At 47.0% G+C, this 18,618-nt stretch overlaps 1 protein-coding gene across 2 annotated transcripts in view; it reads left to right on the forward strand.

Annotated features, from left to right (window-relative positions):
* Positions 1 to 18,618, forward strand: part of LOC119950753 — a 354,917-nt gene that overhangs the window by 51,209 nt on the left and 285,090 nt on the right. For both annotated transcript variants that reach the window (XM_038773466.1, XM_038773467.1), the window contains 2 exons: positions 6,528 to 6,733; positions 11,001 to 11,084. In XM_038773466.1, coding sequence (XP_038629394.1) covers positions 6,528 to 6,733; positions 11,001 to 11,084 — 290 coding nt within the window. The remainder of the gene's footprint in view (positions 1 to 6,527; positions 6,734 to 11,000; positions 11,085 to 18,618) is intronic.

Genomic DNA, 18,618 nt, shown 5'->3' on the forward strand with positions numbered 1-18,618 from the left:
TGGCTGTGGGGGAAATGAGACAGTCACACACCTCCTTGTGGAATGTGCCTTTGCAAAGCAGGTCTGGAGTGAGATGCAGTGGTATCTGTCAAGGTTCATCCCGAGCAGCTCTGTAACACAGGACTCTGTGCTCTACGGACTGTTTCCAGGGACACACACCGAGACAAATATCAACTGCTGCTGGAAGGTCATCAACTCGGTGAAAGACGCTCTTTGGTCTGCCCGAAACGTGCTGATCTTCCAGTGCAAAGAATTGTCCTCGACCGAGTGTTGCAGACTGGCACATTCCAAGGTCCAGGACTACGTGCTGAGGGACGCACTCAAGCTTGGGGCAGCTGCCGCCAAGGCGCAATGGGGAAAGACCACTGTGTAAGGTCTTACCAGCAAATGTACACCGAGGGGTTGGCAACAGTGTAAAGTCCCTCGGTCCGGGTCTTCAATACCACAATGTATGAAAGAAACAAAGCAATGTAAATATTTAAGAAAGAACTGTAACTTCTAGTAGGATACGTGTGTAACGTTATCCCAATTGAATTGAAGAAAGACAAATGAATGTAACTCAGATGGAAATGCACAGTCAAGACAATTTGAAATGTTCTGTAAAGTTTATGATAAATTTTATGAATAAAGTAGGTCCCCACAAACAGAGACCAGACCTTTGGACAGGGTAGTGCCTTGGCACTGCTGGTGCCACCAGGGCATCTGGGCAGTGCAAGCCTGGCACCTTGGCAGTGCCATCTGGGTGCCAGCCTGGTACTGCCAAGGTGCTCTGGTGGCATTGCCAGCTGGCATGGGCACTGCCAGGCTGCCAGATTGGCTCTGCCAAGGTGCCACACTGGCATTTTTTGTGTGCGTGCCATCGAGCTGAGGGTGCCCTGCGTGGGTGTTCAGGGGGATGCGTGGGGGGGAGGGGGTGAATGACCTCCCAGGTGTGTTTAGGCTGGAGGTGGTCAGAGGTTGCTTCGGGAGTCTCAGAGATCGGGGTCACAACCTGTTGCTACACTGGGGAGTTCCAGCGAGTGAGTTGCCCAGTGTACAAAACAGGGCTGTGTACGTTGAATAGCCAGGTGCTTCTCGGCGCTGTGAGCGCCAGGGAACACGTGGCTAAACAAGTTTGCTATGGGACTTTGTTCCCATTTGGCTGAATCGAGCCCCATTGCTATTGATTCTTGGGCCTTTTACTTTGGCACAGGCTACCTCTTTAGAACAAAACCTGGGTCTGCTTTAGATCCCGCCATTTCCGCGATGGGCACTTTACTGATCTATTCATGACTTCTGTGAGTATGTTCTGTTAAAAATTACCATCAGGATCTCTTTGATTAATCAATAATTAGACCTAAAAAACAAGCAAGATTGTTAAAAGTTAACAGTCAGATACAATCCAGCACTAAGTTGTTGATATTAGAGAAAAAGCAGCAGATAACTGCAGCCAAAGTCCAATGACTCTTGATGTATTAATATTACAAAAGACCAGCATTAATGCAAGGGGCAGCATGGTAGCACAGTGATTAGCATTGTTGCATCACAGCGTTAGGGACCCGGGTTCGATTCCCGGCTTGGGTCACTGTCTGTGCGGAGTCTGCACGTTCCCTCCGTGTCTGCGTGGGTTTCCTCCGGGTGCTCCGGCTTCCTCCCACAGTCCAAAGATGTGCGGGTTAGGTGGATTGGTCACACTAAATTGCCCGGCAGTGTCCAAAAGTTAGGTGGGGTTGCTGGGTTACGGGATGGGGGGAGGCGTGGGCTTAGGTAGGGTGCTCTTTCAGGGGCCGGTGGTGCCTCGATGGGCTGAATGGCCACCTTCTGCTCCGTAAATTCCATGACAAATCCTGAAATCCTGAAATCACAATGTGAACGTTCAACATCTTGCAGGTAAAGGACTGCGGATAGAACATGTATATTTTTAAAACCAGGATAGCTTTTATCGGTTTTGAACATTTTGTTATGTGTAGTGAAGAGAATGTGACACCTAGACAGAAAAAAAGAAGCAGCTGGAAAACAGACAGGGAGTTTTCAATAAGCAGAGTACGTACTAAATTCTTCTAAAGCAAAGTGAGACAGGAAAGAGTTGTATGAAGATAACAATTACACCTGAATTCCCCACGGAAGCATGTTTGTAATTCGTGGATTTTCTTTGTAACATTAACATAAACATATTTTGAAGGATGCCATGCATACTTTATGTAGCTTCCACAATGCGAGACACCTATACCCCGGTAATTAATGTTTATTAACTTGGTACAACTCATAGCTGCTCTGTCTCCTCCAGTCCTCGCAAATCAGAACCAAAATAAGACCTTATGCCTAAATAACAATTACAAAGTCTTACCAAAACAAAATTTGACAAACAAACTTCACAAAAATAACTCACATAATTTCTTCAACGTAGGTCCTCATCTGCTGTGAAGCGTGGCCAAAATGGAGAAATTCATGAGCCAGGGTAAAGTGCCAGTCCAGCCACTGCTCTTTCTTAATGTCTCACATGACAACCATCAACATCCCTCCTTCTTTGATTCATGCTACAACAGCAGTAGCTTGTCTTTATAGATCAGCTTCGATATTATAAAATTCCCCAAGGCGGTTCACAGAAGTGTTTGATGCCAAGACCCACAAGAAGGTTTTAGAACAGAGACCCGAAATCTAGGGCCCAGGTACTCCTCCGAGCTGATGGGGTGATTAGAAGATGCCAATTATCTCTGACCTCACTGGCTATTCTACATGATTGCTATTCTTTATTTTTTTTCTATCTGTTATCTGTTTTAAATTTTACATTTTGCTCGTTTTGGATTGATTCTTCTGTTCCTACTCTTCTGTTTACATTCAAGTACTATTCTGGGTTTTCTTTATTGATTGCATTCAATATTTTATTAAGTTCAGACAAAGTAACCTACATCTAATTCTGCAGTTACAAATGCTACCTGACTCACAGTCTACTGTCATGGCCGACACAGTATATATAATATATAATAATCTTTATTGTCACAAGTAGGCTTACATCAACACTGCAATGAAGTTACCGTGAAAAGCCCCTAGTCGCCACATTTCGGCGCCAGTTCAGGTACACAGAGGGAGAATTCAGAATGTCCAATTCACCTAACAGCACGTCTTTCGTGACTTGTGGGAGGAAACCGGAGCACCCAGAGAAAACCATACAGAATGTGTGTAAGCTGCTCAATCTTCATGTGTCATGGTGCTCTGAGTTTTTGGATTAATCTGAAGCATACGTTGCATCGATGTACATTTCTTCGTTTAGTTGCTGGAGTAGGAAGGCAGGCGATAGCACCCTGAGCTGGGTGACTGCCATTTTGCATTTTGGGCGCCAAGGTCATCTGCCCTAAACTGTTGGGGTCCTCCTTAAATCAGGCATTGATGATATTGTCCAGGTGTACTTTGCCATACTTACTTCAAGCTGAAGTATGATCAGAGTCAGAGTACTACCTCACCAGGCCAAATCAGCTCTGACAAAAAACTGTGGTTGCTGAAAATCTGCAACGAAAACCTTTAATATGAGAAAATCAGGGAAAATCTGTGGAGAAAACATTGTGTAGTGATGTCTGTATATGTATATACATGAAGGGTTAATATGTAGTCAGTACAGTCAGAAGATCACTGGAGGGCAACACTAACGGAGTATAAATACAAGCTCAATCTGTTTTCCCGCTCTCTTCGGGTGTGTTGTGGCTAGAGAACAAGTGCATAGTTAGCTCAGAGTGCAAAGTATAATATTTATAGTTCATCTAATTCTATCTTGTTTAATTTTTTTTTTTATAAATTTAGATTACCCAATTATTTTTTCCAATTAAGGGGCAATTTAGCGTGGTCAATCCACCTATTCTGCACATCTTTGGGTTGTGGGGGCGAAACCCACACAGACACGGGGAGAATGTGCAAACTCCACACGGACAGTGACCCAGAGCCGGGATCGAACCTGGGACCTCAGCGCCGTGAGGCGGTTGTGCTAACCACTAGGCCACCGTGCTGCCCTTATCCTGTTTAATTTGACTACTAGTATTGAAGAATCAAACTCACAAGCTAATTGATTAGTTAATCAATAAATTATTTGTTATCACTGGACGACTTTACGTATTCATCATCATCAAAGTTAAGTACATCTCGGCATAAACAAATGAGTAACAAATATTACTCCAAGTAATATAACACATTGGACTGGATTTTTTGGATGGGGAAGTTTCCCACACCATCACCTGAAGTGTTAGTGGAGAAAGCATCCCACTGATACTGGATGCCTAATTTCCTTGGATATCTAATTGGCTGGAGATGGGATTTCTGTCCCTCAGTTGGCCAATATGGTTGTTCCGTAGTCCCAGCAGTGCTAGGAGCACAGTGGTCAGCTCTGCAACTACAAATGGTCTCACAATTCTCGTCCTGGGGTGGATCTGGGACCAAGTCGCAAGACAGCGATAGGAACGGGGAGCATTTTCCACTCTGGATGCTGGTGGGAAACTACGCCATGTCCTCTGGCCCCCACCTCATTAACTATGTTTCCAGGGGCTTAGCCCTGTATTCTGTATCGGGTATGCATGATGGCATATTGGGTGTCGTATTGAAAAGGTGCCCAACATCACTGACCCACAGTTGAAGGAAGAAGGTGGATCACCAAGAACACTGTGAGACTGCAGAAGATGGACCTCCTTGATGACACTGAATTTAGAAGGTCCATCTGTAGATGTTTCACTCACACTGCTGTAGTGTTCTGGTGTCCAGGGTTTCTGGCTGTCTCCATCCCGAACTCGAGAGGCAGCCCCAGATATTGTTCAGGTGAATCCCAAATTCTGCATGCCACGTTGTTCCAGACGTGTTCTAGACTGGCATGTTTTCCTGCTAGCGTTGTGGAGAATTGTCAGTGGAGGAACCTCACCAACATCCCATCATCGGCCATTCATCTACGTGCCATTAGCGGAATGCAAATCAGTTCCACGATCGCACCAGCGGGTTTTCCAATCTGCCACAGGGGGCACCAGCAGAAGTCCCCAGGAAAGCCAGTTTTTGGACTGCTGTTGAATCCCCCCCACACCCCGCCCTGCCATTGGTCCAGCCAGCAGCGGAGAAAGTGCAAACTCCACACAGGCATTCACCCGAGGTTGGGATTGAACCTGCGTCTCTGGCGCTGTGAGGCAGCAGTGCTGAGCATTGTGCCATTCTACTGTAAAATTATGGACAGGGCACTGAAGGCCACCGGGGGAATTTTACAGCCCCTCTCCTGACCTGCCGGTGCGGGAATGTAAAATTCTGCCTGATGTTTTGGGTCCTTTTGTCAAAATAATAACTCTGTGCTGCAAAGTTATTGAAGTCCACTAGTGTTTTCATTTGCTCCAGATTATGCTTTGTATTGTTTGGATCGGGCCAACTAGGCGCAAGAAAATAATACTGGGGGTATGTGGGATGATCTGATTTCAACATTCGTGGGGAGGGCCAACTCACTTGCTGGTTGCTGTTCAATGGCTGTGGCAGGGTTAGTTGTCTCCATGGAGCCTTGTGAGCAAAAGTGTGGGTAAGAGGCATTCGGAGGAGCCATTGGGGCTCTGTTGGTATTAAATCAGATTGGAGACCACCCGCTGAACACTGTTCCTCAGTGTGATCACTGGGGCATCCCCAATGTCCCATCATCAGTGGTCTTACCTTAGGAATTCCATTCCCTAACACATCTGCCTAAGCACCCGCATCTCCTCCACCTTTTCCTCAATACCAACATTGTGGCCAATTGTCCTACTATCTTTCTTGGCTCAGCATTAATTTTCCTGATGTCTCTTTTGAACCTTTTTGGGATGCTTTTCCATGTTAAAGGCACTACATAAATGAATAAAGCAAATTACTACAGGTGCTGGAATCTGAAACAAAAACAGAAAATGCTGGACAATCTCAGCCGATCTGGCAGCATCTGTCAAAACTCTGACAAAGAGTCATCCAGACTCGAAATTTTAGCTCTGCACAGATGTTGCCAGACCTGCAGAGATTGTCCAGCATTTTCTCTTTTCATTGTACTACATAACGCATGTTGTTGCTCCTGTCACTTCACTATTTGGACTGTACTGACTGGGCTGGAGAGATTTTCCAATTTTCAGAATAGGTACGTAGCTTGTGGACTGACTTTGAAATTAGTGGAGCAGTCTTACTAATGGAGTCATTGAGTTAAGGGAATGGAAAGATCCCCAGAACAAAGTTTCCCCTAGTGGACTGCACTGTATTTGCACTAAAGACTGGCTGTGTGGATCGTCCATGTTAGTAAATGAGTGGTATGTATGTCAATTCACTGACAATTTTATGCCCATTTATAGAGATTAACTGAAGTGATTGTTTGTTATAAGGAAAGGAATGTACAAATTCATTTTCACTCCAGCAACATCATTATAGCTGTGAAAGGTTCATTTGAATGGCTGTTCCGTTGCGAGTTTCCAAAGTGGTGCAATGGTGTTTTTAATACTGCGAGTATGATTCTGAAGTTTAGGAAATTGTGTAATTTTGTTCTAGTGATATAACTGCATATTGGCTTTCTTCCTGTTCAACTGTAGGATACTGCAAAGCCGCATAAAAAGAAGAAGGGCCCTCTAAGTGGATCTCGTTCAAGTAAATATGGTAAAAATGATCAGAATGTAAATGAGGAGCTGCCAGGTTTGAAGAGTACAGGAGCTGCCAGTAACCAGGCCCAGACATCCCACAAACGTTCTGCTCCCAGCCTTCAAGGAGCTGCTGCTGCACCGACCACACAGAGTATCAGGTAGGAAATGGAAGTGAGGAAATCTTTTTAATAGGACAATGCATGAACTGATACTTTTTCAGAGCACACGGTGAATGGTGCACACCCTTTGAACTGCTAATTCAATGGACAAAGTGCTGTTTGTTCAATTTGTTTTTGTTGCCTATTTTCATCCTGTTGCTGAGTGATTTAACAATCCTGTCGAATGTAAGCTATTAAAATATATCGCGTTTTTGTTTCACAAATGCTGGGACTCATTATCAGTGCTTATGATATATCAGTGGCTTTTGGCTGAACCAATAGCAGCTAATGAACTGGGCTACCTGGACACTGCAATTGCTTTTGCACCAAGCCTTCAGATATGTGGTAGAAATGGTATCTTGTGCCGTTTTAAGGGTGGGAATCTTATGATCGGGTTTCGGGGACCAATGTCCTGCTTCCCAACGACTCCTGAAAAGCCTCTGACCCATAATTATATGGAGCCATTTTTTGGGGTCTGTGACAGCAGCTAAAAAAAGCTTCTCGTGCCTCGTGTATGCAAATGAGGAGTTTGACGCCTGTTTTAGGTTCCTTCACATAACCTTCCTGACCAGCCAGAAGGACTGTTACCCTCAGTTCCACAGTCACCTTCACTGACTCCCTCCCCCTTCATTGCCCACTCCAACACCTCTCCTGGGCTCTATCTTTGAGGCGATGGGCCCAATAACAAAACTTTAACCATTCTTTCAGAGTGTGTGCTTCGAAAAGTGCTGATGAATTTCCAACCCATAGTGTAAATGAAGCCCTGTCTACACCGAGCAGTTACATTTTGAGTGTTTCCGCAATGAATGTAGCAACGCCAACATTTGGTGAATTGCAAGTCCATGGACTCTTTGACACCCAGTTTGACATTGCACAGAACGCATGCAGTTGAAATGCCAAATGTAAAAGGGTGCTCCCTTCACTGAACCTCATACTGCCCCACTCTGGAGTCGGGTTGTTTGGTTGCTCCAGAATTTCATTCCAGTTGTAGTATCAATTTGAAAGCTAATAATTGCTGCCTCGGTGATTTGTGAGACAGGGATTTCAAAAGGTTAAATCGTTCAGCTGGGAGGGCATTTTAAATGAGCAAGACGATGGATAAAATTGTTACATTGCTTGCCGTCTGAGATTGTCATTTCCCTCTTGATCAGACTCGCTTTGGTCTTCAAATGTTAGGGTTACTGTTGAGACACGGGGATAATTTTTAACTTCACCGCCAGGTAAGAATGGATCATTTACCTGTTGTAGAACACAATTGCAATCAATGGCTGGGCTATTCAATTCGTCAGGTGACTGTCCAGATGTTGAAGTTATAAATTACCCCAAAGTGTCTCAAAAACCCTCACATGAATAATAGGACGATAGCAGCAAGTTTCTTCAACATGTTATTAAATTATGAATAATGTGATCTGTTACACCTCAGCTACCTGAACCCTACCCAGTATTCTCCTTTGAACAGCCAAGAACAATGGCAGTCATAATGTGATTGAATTCAATGTAGAGTTTGGAAAGAAGAAACACAAAATAGTTACTGGGAAGGTTGATTTTAATGAAACGAGAGATTATCCACAATAATCTGTAATTGGAAGTGGTCCAAAATAAATTGAAGCAATTTGTACCCTTTGAGAGACAAGAGCTCTATTTACAAAAAAAAGAACAGCATCTGGACAAAGCTGCTATGAGACTCATGCAACCACAGCAGCAAAGGTCCAAAGTTCAATTGGGGGGGGGGGGTGGAGTTTGAAGGGAGGCCAGGGGGCTGACATAGACAAGAGGGTAATGCATGAGGAGGGCTGTGCAAGAACTGGGGGAAGGGTGAGGGCTCATGATGGCAGGCAGAAGGGCAAGGAGGTGGACAAACAATGGAAGACCGAGGGGAGGGAAGCCGTACACCGACAAAGCTGCACGAAAAGCTCACAAACAAGGAGGTCAAAGGGATACCGCATCATTTACTGGAAGGGGATACACAAAGACTCCAGGCCCAAGTTGGGGCATGGGCACCTGGCAGGCAATGGGCTTGGGGGGAGGGTGGTTGAATTGAGGGACAGACTTCTGCTTCATGCTGCTAGTCTTTTGCCTCTGAATTACTGACATCCTGCACAGCCTGGCGAAGACAGGTGGGCTGGAGAGAGTGACATGAGTGTGCTGGACGGGTATTTAAATATACCACTAGGGCCTTCAGACCCACCAGCTGATAGCAGGCTGATAGGTCAGCTGCCGACCCACCAGGAGATTCGGAGAGAACTCGCCTGTGCATAATTAATGAGATTCCAAGCGCAGAATCTGGCTTCTGGCCAGCGGGAAAGGCACCGTCGTAGCCACTCACTAAGGCACATATTCTCAAAAAGGGAGAATTCTGCCACATGCCCAGGACCGGATAGTTTTCACCCTAGGGTTTTAAAGAAGACAGGTGAGAACATTGTAGATGCCCAAACTATAATCGATCACAGATTTGGGAACTGTTCTTACAGATTGGAAAATGATTCTGCTATTTAAGAAAGGTGAGTAAGTGAAACCAGGGAATCTTAAACCAGTTAGTTAATTTTAAACCATATCTGTTGTGAAATTGCTAGAGTTGGTAATGAAGGACAAAGTGACTGAACACCCTGACAGTTTTTACCTGATCAGTGTGATCCAGCACAAATTCTGAGTCATTCTTTTGAAGACCGTAATGAGCAGGAGAATATCTATGGCTGTCCACCTGCCAAGCTTACCCCAGTAACATAGTAGGAGAGTAGACCCTGAAACCAGCTGCCTGTCCGCCGTATGGAAATAAATGACGACGGATCAGTTGAGCTTGCTAAAAAGCCAGTCGCCCTCGATAATAACCTGTCTGCGTCATAACATGGTTGGAGTGGGTAGACGGGCGAGAGGAGGCAGAATGTTTTTAATATAGTGGGAAGGAAGGTGGGGTCCTATTTTTGGGGGCTGCCTTTTTGCATGTCAGGGAGCAGCCCCCCCCCCCAAGGTAGTACTTCCCTTTCTTCCTTCCTGCCTGCCCTCTGAAACCCATCAACCCCCCCCCCCCCCCCCCCCCCCCCACTAATACCCCAGATGTGCCTCACTCTGGGAACCATTGGGCCTTTGTCACCTGAGTAGCAGTTCCCACTACTGAGCTCTTTATCCCGTTGAGAGTGCGGGAGCTGCTGGCCATCCAATTGAATTGGCCAGCAGCTCCCTCAGGTGGGACTTCCCATATTTAGCTTGCCTGCCCCCATGTCCACATGTCTGTCATTGACCTGCTGAAATGTTCCAGTGAAGCTCAACGCAAACTGGAGGAACAACATCTCGTCTTCCGGTTAGGCAATCTACAGCATTTCGGTCTCAACTTTGAATTCAACAACTTCAGATGATTAGCTCCACCCCACCCCAACCCGTTTGTTTTGATCCCATTTCATTTTAACTGTCTTTTACCATTTTTTTCTTTCTTAATATATATTAAACCCCACCTCCCCCCCCCCCCCCATCTTATCCACCTTTCCTTACCCTTTCTCCACTTTGCTTCCCCCTTCTCCTCGCCCCACATCTACATCTGCCAGAGTTTACCCTCTGATGTCAGTTTCTCTGCTCAGTAAGAAGTCTTACAACACCAGGTTAAAGTCCAACGTGTTTGTTTCAAACACTAGCTTTCGGAGCACTGCTCCTTCCTCAGGTGAATGGCATCTCCACATCACAGTTTCTCTGCTGTTTGACATTTCACATCTTTTGTTCTCTCTGGGGACTGCCATTAGCACTCTTTCCCCTTGGTTTCTGTGGCCATTAGCGTCCAGTTTCCATGGGTTGCTGTGGCTAAGACTCATCTTTCATTCTCACTCCACAGTATAAATATTTCCCACTTTCTCTGACTGTTAGCTTTGACAAAGAGTGATTGGACTCGAAACGTTGCTCTTTCCTCTCCCTACAGATGCTGCCAGACCTGCTGAGATTTTCCAGCATTTCTCTTTTGTTTCACATTCCAGCATCCGCTTTGCTTTTATGCAGCATGTTATGGTTGTGGGGCAGGCTGGCATGGAGCGGGTAATGTTGAGTTGGCTTTCCTTCCTGTGGAGGTTGGGAAGGGGGAATGGGGCTATGGTAGGGAGTAATCATTGCCCGACCACCCATAAAATGGAGCGCTTTGTTTCCAATGGAGCATAGATTGCATTGTCTTTATTTGGATTGATTGCATTGATCAAGGGAAAGGCTGCTGATTTGTATATTTACACACACATTACAATTATTACTTATTCAAAGAATTGTTTCTTTGTCAATTTTATCTTATTGATAGTCTTGATAGTGAAAACATCCCAGCAGATCTTCATGTAAAACAAAGTGATTCCATCCAGACCGCAGTTGGACCTGCTGTTCCTGGGTACGTAACTAGTTGCCTGGGTGTGTGGTTTAACAAAATAATTAATGCATGAGACTTCTGTGGAATTTACTTTGTTTTTCGATTGATAAATGAAGTGAATGAGTGGAGCATCTAAAACCGCGATTGATCGACGTTGTCGGAATGTCACTTCAGTTGCTTTACAGCACACTGCTTCACTCTGTGCATGAGCGTTTTGGAGCGCAGTATTGTGTGCATGTTACAAATAAAAAATATAAAGATTGAAGATAATTTCTCCCAAAAGACTTAAAAAATAACTTAATTTTGGAAGTGAAAATTTGGAGTTTCACTAAAGTTGAGTGGTGTTGACCGCATCTGTTGGGACTGCAGAACGCATGTTCGCTTTCAAACTCTTGTTTGATATATCAGGGATAGTGCGGTGTGAATGAACAGCGATCGTAACCAAGATCATGTACTGTGTACTGGAATAGAGGGTAGGCTGATGAATTACAGTACAGTGCATATCTATGGTCATTACTGCTGCAAGATAGGGAGTGGTTTCTGTCGTATTTGTGAGTGATGGATAGCTCTTTACACAGTCCCCTTTGTTACCATTTGCATGCAGGAACCCCTGGGGTCAGTAACATTGTCATGTTTGACATTTGCATGACATCACTTTGTTTTCAGCTAACTCTATGTTCTGTATATAGTCCGGTTTGTGCCGGCATTTAACGTATGAAGAGTGTGTGTGTGACAGATTGTAATTGAACATCAACAAAGCAGCTTTTATTAATTCAGTTACTTGGAATAGAGAGACACGAGAGAGGGCGCAGAGAGGATTTACAAGGGTAGTGCCAGGAATGAAGAATTTTGGCTTTGAAGGTAGGTCGGCGAGGCTGGGGTGGTTTTCTTTGGAAGAGAGGAGGTGGAGGGGAGAATAAATTGAGGGGACTGGACAGTGGATAAGAGAGGCCTAGTTTCCTTCGCAGGCACATCAATTAAGAGGGGGTGCCGATTTAAAATAATTGGTAGAAGGATGAGAGGGAAGTTGAAGAGTAAGGGGAATTGAAGAGCAATTTCTTCTCTTAGAGAATGTTGGGGCTTAGATCACACTGCCTGAATGGCTGGTAAAGGTAACAACCCTCATCAAGTACTTGAATATGCACTTGAAATGCTGTGATCTACAAGGCTATGGGCCAAGAACTGAGAAGTAGGATTAGGATTGACTATTCTAGGGCAGCACAGTGGCCTAGTGGTTAGCACAACCGCCTCACGGCGCTGAGGTCCCAGGTTCGATCCCGGCTCTGGGTCACTGTCCGTGTGGAGTTTGCACATTCTCCCTGTGTCTGCGTGGGTTTCGCCCCCACAACCCAAAAATGTGCAGAGTAGGTGGATTGGTCATGCTAAATTGCCCCTTAATTGGAAAAAATAATTGGATAATCTAAATTTATTTTAAAAAAAGGATTGACTATTCTTTTTCAGTTGAACACAATGGATTGAAAGGCCTCCTTCTGGGCCAAACAGCCTGTGGACTAATATGCATGTGTTCTAGTCTATCACCAACATCTCTTCAGATTTCTAATTTTGCAAGTGACTTAATGGACCAGACAATGTGCGATTCAACCTACTGAGCTGGAAAGGTCTGAATAAATTCTAAGTCAAACTGAATTGTGCAACGTTCACACATTGGTGCCATTAGCCGCACTATTCTCACTTCATGTAAAAGAAGCAAAAAAGTTGAGAGGGAATAGCTGAAATGACCCTTCCATTTCTATTAGTTTAGTGTTTTAAAGGCCACCTTTATTTTTCATTGATTTTCACTTTGCTCATGGAGCCATAGTGGGGCCAATTTCCAACTCATTGCGATGCTATGGTCGCCTGTGGACTTGCCTGATTGCAGCAGCAGGAGGCCAGAAACATTTTCAAGCTCAGGCCTCATCTCCATCATTTTGACAAGTTTCCATGCTGCTCCCTGGCTCCTAGGAATCATGTGGAGAAATCTACCTGTCCTGTTTCCAGAGCTGCCTCCAGAAGCCATTGTAAGGACCATTGGTTAAGCTGCTCCACATCCACTGCCAATGGATGACTGGGCAGCCCATTGGTAACTGAAGCTTGTGCGATAGGGGTCCTGCAACGGGCATCGGACCCTGATTTAATTAGCTGCACATTTCGAGGCCTGAGCATGAATTGAGTGATGAAAGCCTCGGGTATCCAGCTGGTTGGGATGATGGGGGTGGGATGGATGGGGTGGGGGAGGGGTGGGGCCACTGGTGTGAGGTGTGGGGTGGGGTTTGAAGGAGATACTATTTTACAATCATCTTCTGCCCGATGACCTATTTTCAACAAGCAGCAGGCAGATGCAATAATGCACCCAATAGGGTAACACACACTAAAATTAGAATATTCTGTTTCAGGAACAAATTTTTTTGTTGTTTAAAAAGTGAGTTTTTTGTTGGGTAGTTAGTAGTTGAAACAACTGCAGCTTAGTACAGACCATTGCATTTAAGTGCAGGAACACGTTGAGGCAGGCATTTGAAGCCCATGTGGATTAATTTGCATTTGGCACATCAGAAGTCAGATGATGTCAGCAAATACCTGGGGCCTACAACTTAATCACACACTTAAAACCAAGGTACTTGTGACACATGCTGGCTAATTTGTTCTTCACAGCAGTAGCTTCTCGTACTTGCTCTTGCCAGGGGAATGGTTTAGGCTTCAATTAAACTTGAAAGCATCTTTAGTAAATATTAACTTATGCCAAAAGAGTAAATTCAAACACTGTCAAATTGCTACACAGTAACATACTGTACTGTGGTCAACAAGGCATTCCAGCTTCTTCTTTCAAGTAACGGTGGAAGCAAGTTTCTTTGGAGAGTGTGCTGCTGTGATAGGCCAGTGGCAAATAAATGGTGCCAGCCAGCTGTTCTGAGAAATAGTTGCACCAGAAATTCCTGGGTCAGTTCATTTGCACATACATTGTCAACAGTCGTGTAAATCCTGGATACAATGGGCATGATTAGTTGGAATGCATGGAAAAAGGAGTTTAACTGCAAACGTGAGCATCGGACTGTTGGTGAACAAGGTGAGGAAGAAATAGTGCTGACCGCGCCCAACTCAAACTGCGCAGTTTTTCTTAAACATACTTTTCAAGAGTTGTATCTTCAGCGAGTGTACTTGTATCAAACAGCAGCCAGACAAGACAATTGTGAATGATAACAGTCCCTTCACTGCTTCCGTTCTCCAAGTCCTGCTGGAGAAAACTGAAGTTTGGGGGCACAGATTCTTTTAAACAATGGAATTGAACATTGTTCAGCAGTTCAGGAAGGCAGCTCACCACCACCTTCTCAAGTTTCTCCTCTGGGTGCAATTTACTTGTTGCGTTCCGCCGTAATCGGAGCGGGATACGACTGGTAGATCCCGGGAGAGGCCTCCCCCAGGATTGCTGACGGCAATTGCAGGAGGCGTCACGATCTGGATCCCGACCACAATGGGCGGGACCCAGTCTTGCATGGTTAAGAACCCACTTAGCCGTGCTGACGCCGGATCGAACGGCCACCCGGCATCTACCGGCCTCGCCGAGGAGACTCCAGCCGAGTGCTGATTAGTACCTGGTCCTCACATACGGGGATCAGGTGTACCGACACTTGGGAGGAGGGGAGGAGGAGTTCTTCCATGCGATCGGAAGCACCCAGGTGGTGGGCCTCTGGGTAGGGTGGCACCCTGGCACTGTCAGCCGAGCAGTCTGGCAGGGACACTGTCGGGGCGGCAGGCTGGAATGCCAAGGTGCCAGGCTGGCATTTTGCTTGTGCCGGGGATCAGGCCTGTCCATCGGGTGTGGTGGGGGGGGCCCCTGACAACCACCTTGTAGGTGAGTTGGGGCATTTTGGGGATCCGGGGTTGCGTCAGGTGAGTTGGGAGATCAGAGCGCCATTCATCTCTTCCTGCACTGAGGTCTTCCGCTCATGCTGTTAGGTAGCGCCGGGAAAGATCCCGCTAATCCCGCCCAGAACAGACTCTGATTTTCTGTGGTTAGATCGTACCCTCGATATCTAACTCTGGTTCACAACTCGTTCTCCTCTCCCACTGTTCCTCCATACCCTGCTGCTCCATTACGTAGAGTTCTGGGACTTACTCCCTAAATTGGTTCATTCGAACATTTCAAACATTTCTCTCTTCAATAAAATATTGCAAACAATATTCCTGCCTGAGAGGCTGACCCTAAACTCTCTCACCTACTTTGTGTGCTTTTGCTCCCTCCCCCCTGTTTCTCCCCCCTTCTTCCCTTTGTCCAGTGTCTTGTTTGTGGTTGCCCCCCCCCCCCCCCCCCCCCCGGCTTGGCCCCTCACCCTCCTCCCTGGGACCACACCCCCCCTTACTCTACTGGTTGCTGGGTACAAGCAGATCTTGGAACAAGTTGGTAAACGACTTCCACGTCCTGTGGACACCCTCTTCCGACCCCCGAATGGCGAACTTTATTTTCTCCAGTCTGAGAAATTCTGCCGCGTCAGGCAGACAGTCTGCAGCTTTGGATGGTGCTGCCGACAGCTAGTTGAGCAGGATTACCAACAGGTGATTAGGGAGGCAAAGGCTAGGGCGTGGGCTTCCTTCCCCATAAAGAGTTCTGGCCGCTCTGAAACCCCCAAGACCACCACCTTTGTGCATGGTTCCACCCTCACCCCCACAATCTTGGACATAGCCCCGAAGAAGGTCGTGAACAACCCGACAAGTCTGGGGCAGGCCCAGAACATGTGGGCATGGTTGGCTGGGCCTTCCTGGCGCCGTTCGCGTTTGTCCTCCACCTCTGCAAATTACGTACTCATTCGGGTTCTGGTTAGGTGCGCCACCTTTAGCTGTGTTAGGCTGGACTGAACTCTGCGCATGTGGAGTTCGCCCTGTGCTGTCTTCGATTCAGAGTCCTCCCCCTACATCTATTCCTAGTTCCTCCTCCCATTTTTCCCTTGTCCCGTCCAGCGGGTAGCTCCTCCAACAGTTGCCTTCACAGGTCCCCACAGTTGCATCTCCCTAGGTCACCTGGGTCCAACAGTTCCTCACCTCGCGAATGCCCTGGTATCTGGGGGTATATTGTCGTTTCCTTTTGGAGGAAATCTTTGACCTGTATGTGTCTTAGTTTGTTTCCTTTTGGAAGCTGGAACCACTTTGTAAGTTCTTCCAAGGTCGCTATTCTGTCGTCTGTGTACATGTCCCTAACCATCAGTGTCCCCTCTTCCTGTTTCCACCTTTTGAAGGTGGCATCTATTATTACGGGAGTAAACCTGTGGTTATTGCAGAGATAGAGCCATAGGGGACACCTCATCTGATGACACGGTCGGAGAGTGGCTACCACCACTGGGCTTCCTGAGTACTTGGTCAGGGGAGGAATGGGAGTGTGGTTGTGACTAGGGCTTGGAGGGATGTTCCTATGCAGGAGTTTTAAACCACCTTCACCCATTCCGCTCCAGGTTCCTTCACCCACCCCCTCACTCATTCTGTTGTGGCCGCCCAGTGGTAAAACTTTAGGTTTGGGAAGGCCAGGCCTCCATATTTTTCCTCCTTTGTAGGACCTTTTTTTGGATTCTCAGTTTCCCCCGCACCCACTCCCCACACACACACACACACAAACGCCATGATTAGTTTGTCTATCGTTTTAAAGAATGCCTTGGGGGAGGCAGCACGGTGGCCTAGTGGTTAGCACAACCGCCTCACGGCGCTGAGGTCCCAGGTTCGATCCCGGCTCTGGGTCACTGTCCGTGTGGAGTTTGCACATTCTCCCCGTGTCTGCGTGGGTTTCGCCCCCACAACCCAAAAATGTGCAGAGTAGGTGGATTGGCCACGCTAAATTGCCCCTTAATTAGAAAAAATAATTGGCTAATCTAAATTAAAAAAAAAAAAGAATGCCTTGGGGATGTAGATCGAGGGGAGTCTGAACAGGAAGAGGAACCTGGACAGTACATTCACTTTGATCCTCTGCACTCTCCTTGCCAGCGATCATTTCTGGTGTTCTCTCCCTGGCTGGGGTCAATATCACATTCAGCAGGCGCCTTATGTTCGGTGTTAGCTGCCTGTCCTTGACAAAGCCTATCTGGTCCTCCGCGATTACCTCTAGCACTCAACTCTCCAGCTGCTGAGTCAGGGTTTTTGCCAGGATTATTGGATCCACATTGAGCAGCAAGATGGGCCTTTTGGACCCGCACTCAGTCGGGTCTTTGTGCTTTTTGGGTATCAGCGAGATTGAGACTTCTGCAAGTGTTGGCGGCAGGGAGCCCCTTACCAGCGAGTCTGTGAACATCTCCCGCAAGTGCAGGGCCAGTGCTGTCGCAAATGTTTTGTAGAAGTCCACCAGGAATCCATGATATTCTCCATGACGTCTCCCAGCTATAATGGTGCTTCCTGGCCACATCTCCTATCTTCCCCCATGACCGGCATGTCCAGTCTGTAAAAGAACTGTTTCATCCTCGAACCCCCTCGAGTGGCTCGGAGATGTACAGTCCCCGATAGAAGGCCTAAAAGGCCTCGTTGATCCTTTCCGGCGTGGTGACTAGCCTGCTGTTGTTGTCTCTAATTGGCACTATTTCCCTCGTGGCTGCCTACTTTCTCAGCTGGTGACCCAGCAGGCGGCTGGCTTTGTCTCTCCATGTTCGTAAAGGGCCCCTTGTGTCTGGTGGAGCTGGTGCACTGCTTTCCCTGTGGAGAGCAGATCAAAGTCCATTAGTAGACCCTGGTCCTCGTCCCATAGCACGAATGGTAAGTCTGTCCCACCCAGCTTTCTTACATGCAGTTGGTCCTTCTCACGCAGGTGTGTATCCTGGAGAAAGACTATGTCGGCTTTCATACTTTTCAGGTGGGCGAAGACTCTGGATATTTTCACTGGGACGTTAAGCCCTCTGACGTTCCAGGCGGCTATTCTGATGGGGATATCTGTCCCCTCCCTCCATCAAGATCATCTATATTTACCTTGTGGATGGGCCCTGCACTCCGGGGTTTCCCCTTGTTAGGGGGCCATCCAAGATGGCCGTGGTCACTGTACTCACCATGAGGCTGGGCCCCTGTGCTCCAGGTTTTCCTTTTGTCCAAGGGCCACCCAAGATGGCTGCCATCTATGTGTATGCCATGTGGATGTGCCCCTACACTCCAAGGTTACCCTTTGTTTGTGGGACCGCCAAAGTGGCTGACTGAGGTGCCTTAATGTTCCTTGTTGCCTTGTGCGATCTATCGTAGCTAGCCTAGCGCCCCCCCCCCCCACTTGTCTCTAGGCTTTCCCCCTTGATCTGTCTTCCCCCGATTCTCCCCAGATTGTCCCTGTGAATGGTCCCTCTCTAGCCTTTACCCCCCCTGCCTGTTTACCCCCACTATTTCTCCCCCATCTGAAGTATTCTCTCCCCCTGTTGCCATGCACCCTCGCCCAGATGGGGGATGTGGTGCAGCTCTCCCCCTCTCGTTCGTGCTTCCTAGTGCTACTCACCCGCTAGTGTGATAGCCCCCCATCGGGGTCGATCTATACCTCCCTCTGGCCGATGCTTGTCTGTTTCCCCTGCTTCCTCATCACCTCCCCTGCGACCTTGTGTTCTCTCCCCCTCCT

Source organism: Scyliorhinus canicula, chromosome 16 (genome assembly GCF_902713615.1).
Source record: "Scyliorhinus canicula chromosome 16, sScyCan1.1, whole genome shotgun sequence".
Lineage (NCBI taxonomy): Eukaryota > Metazoa > Chordata > Chondrichthyes > Carcharhiniformes > Scyliorhinidae > Scyliorhinus > Scyliorhinus canicula.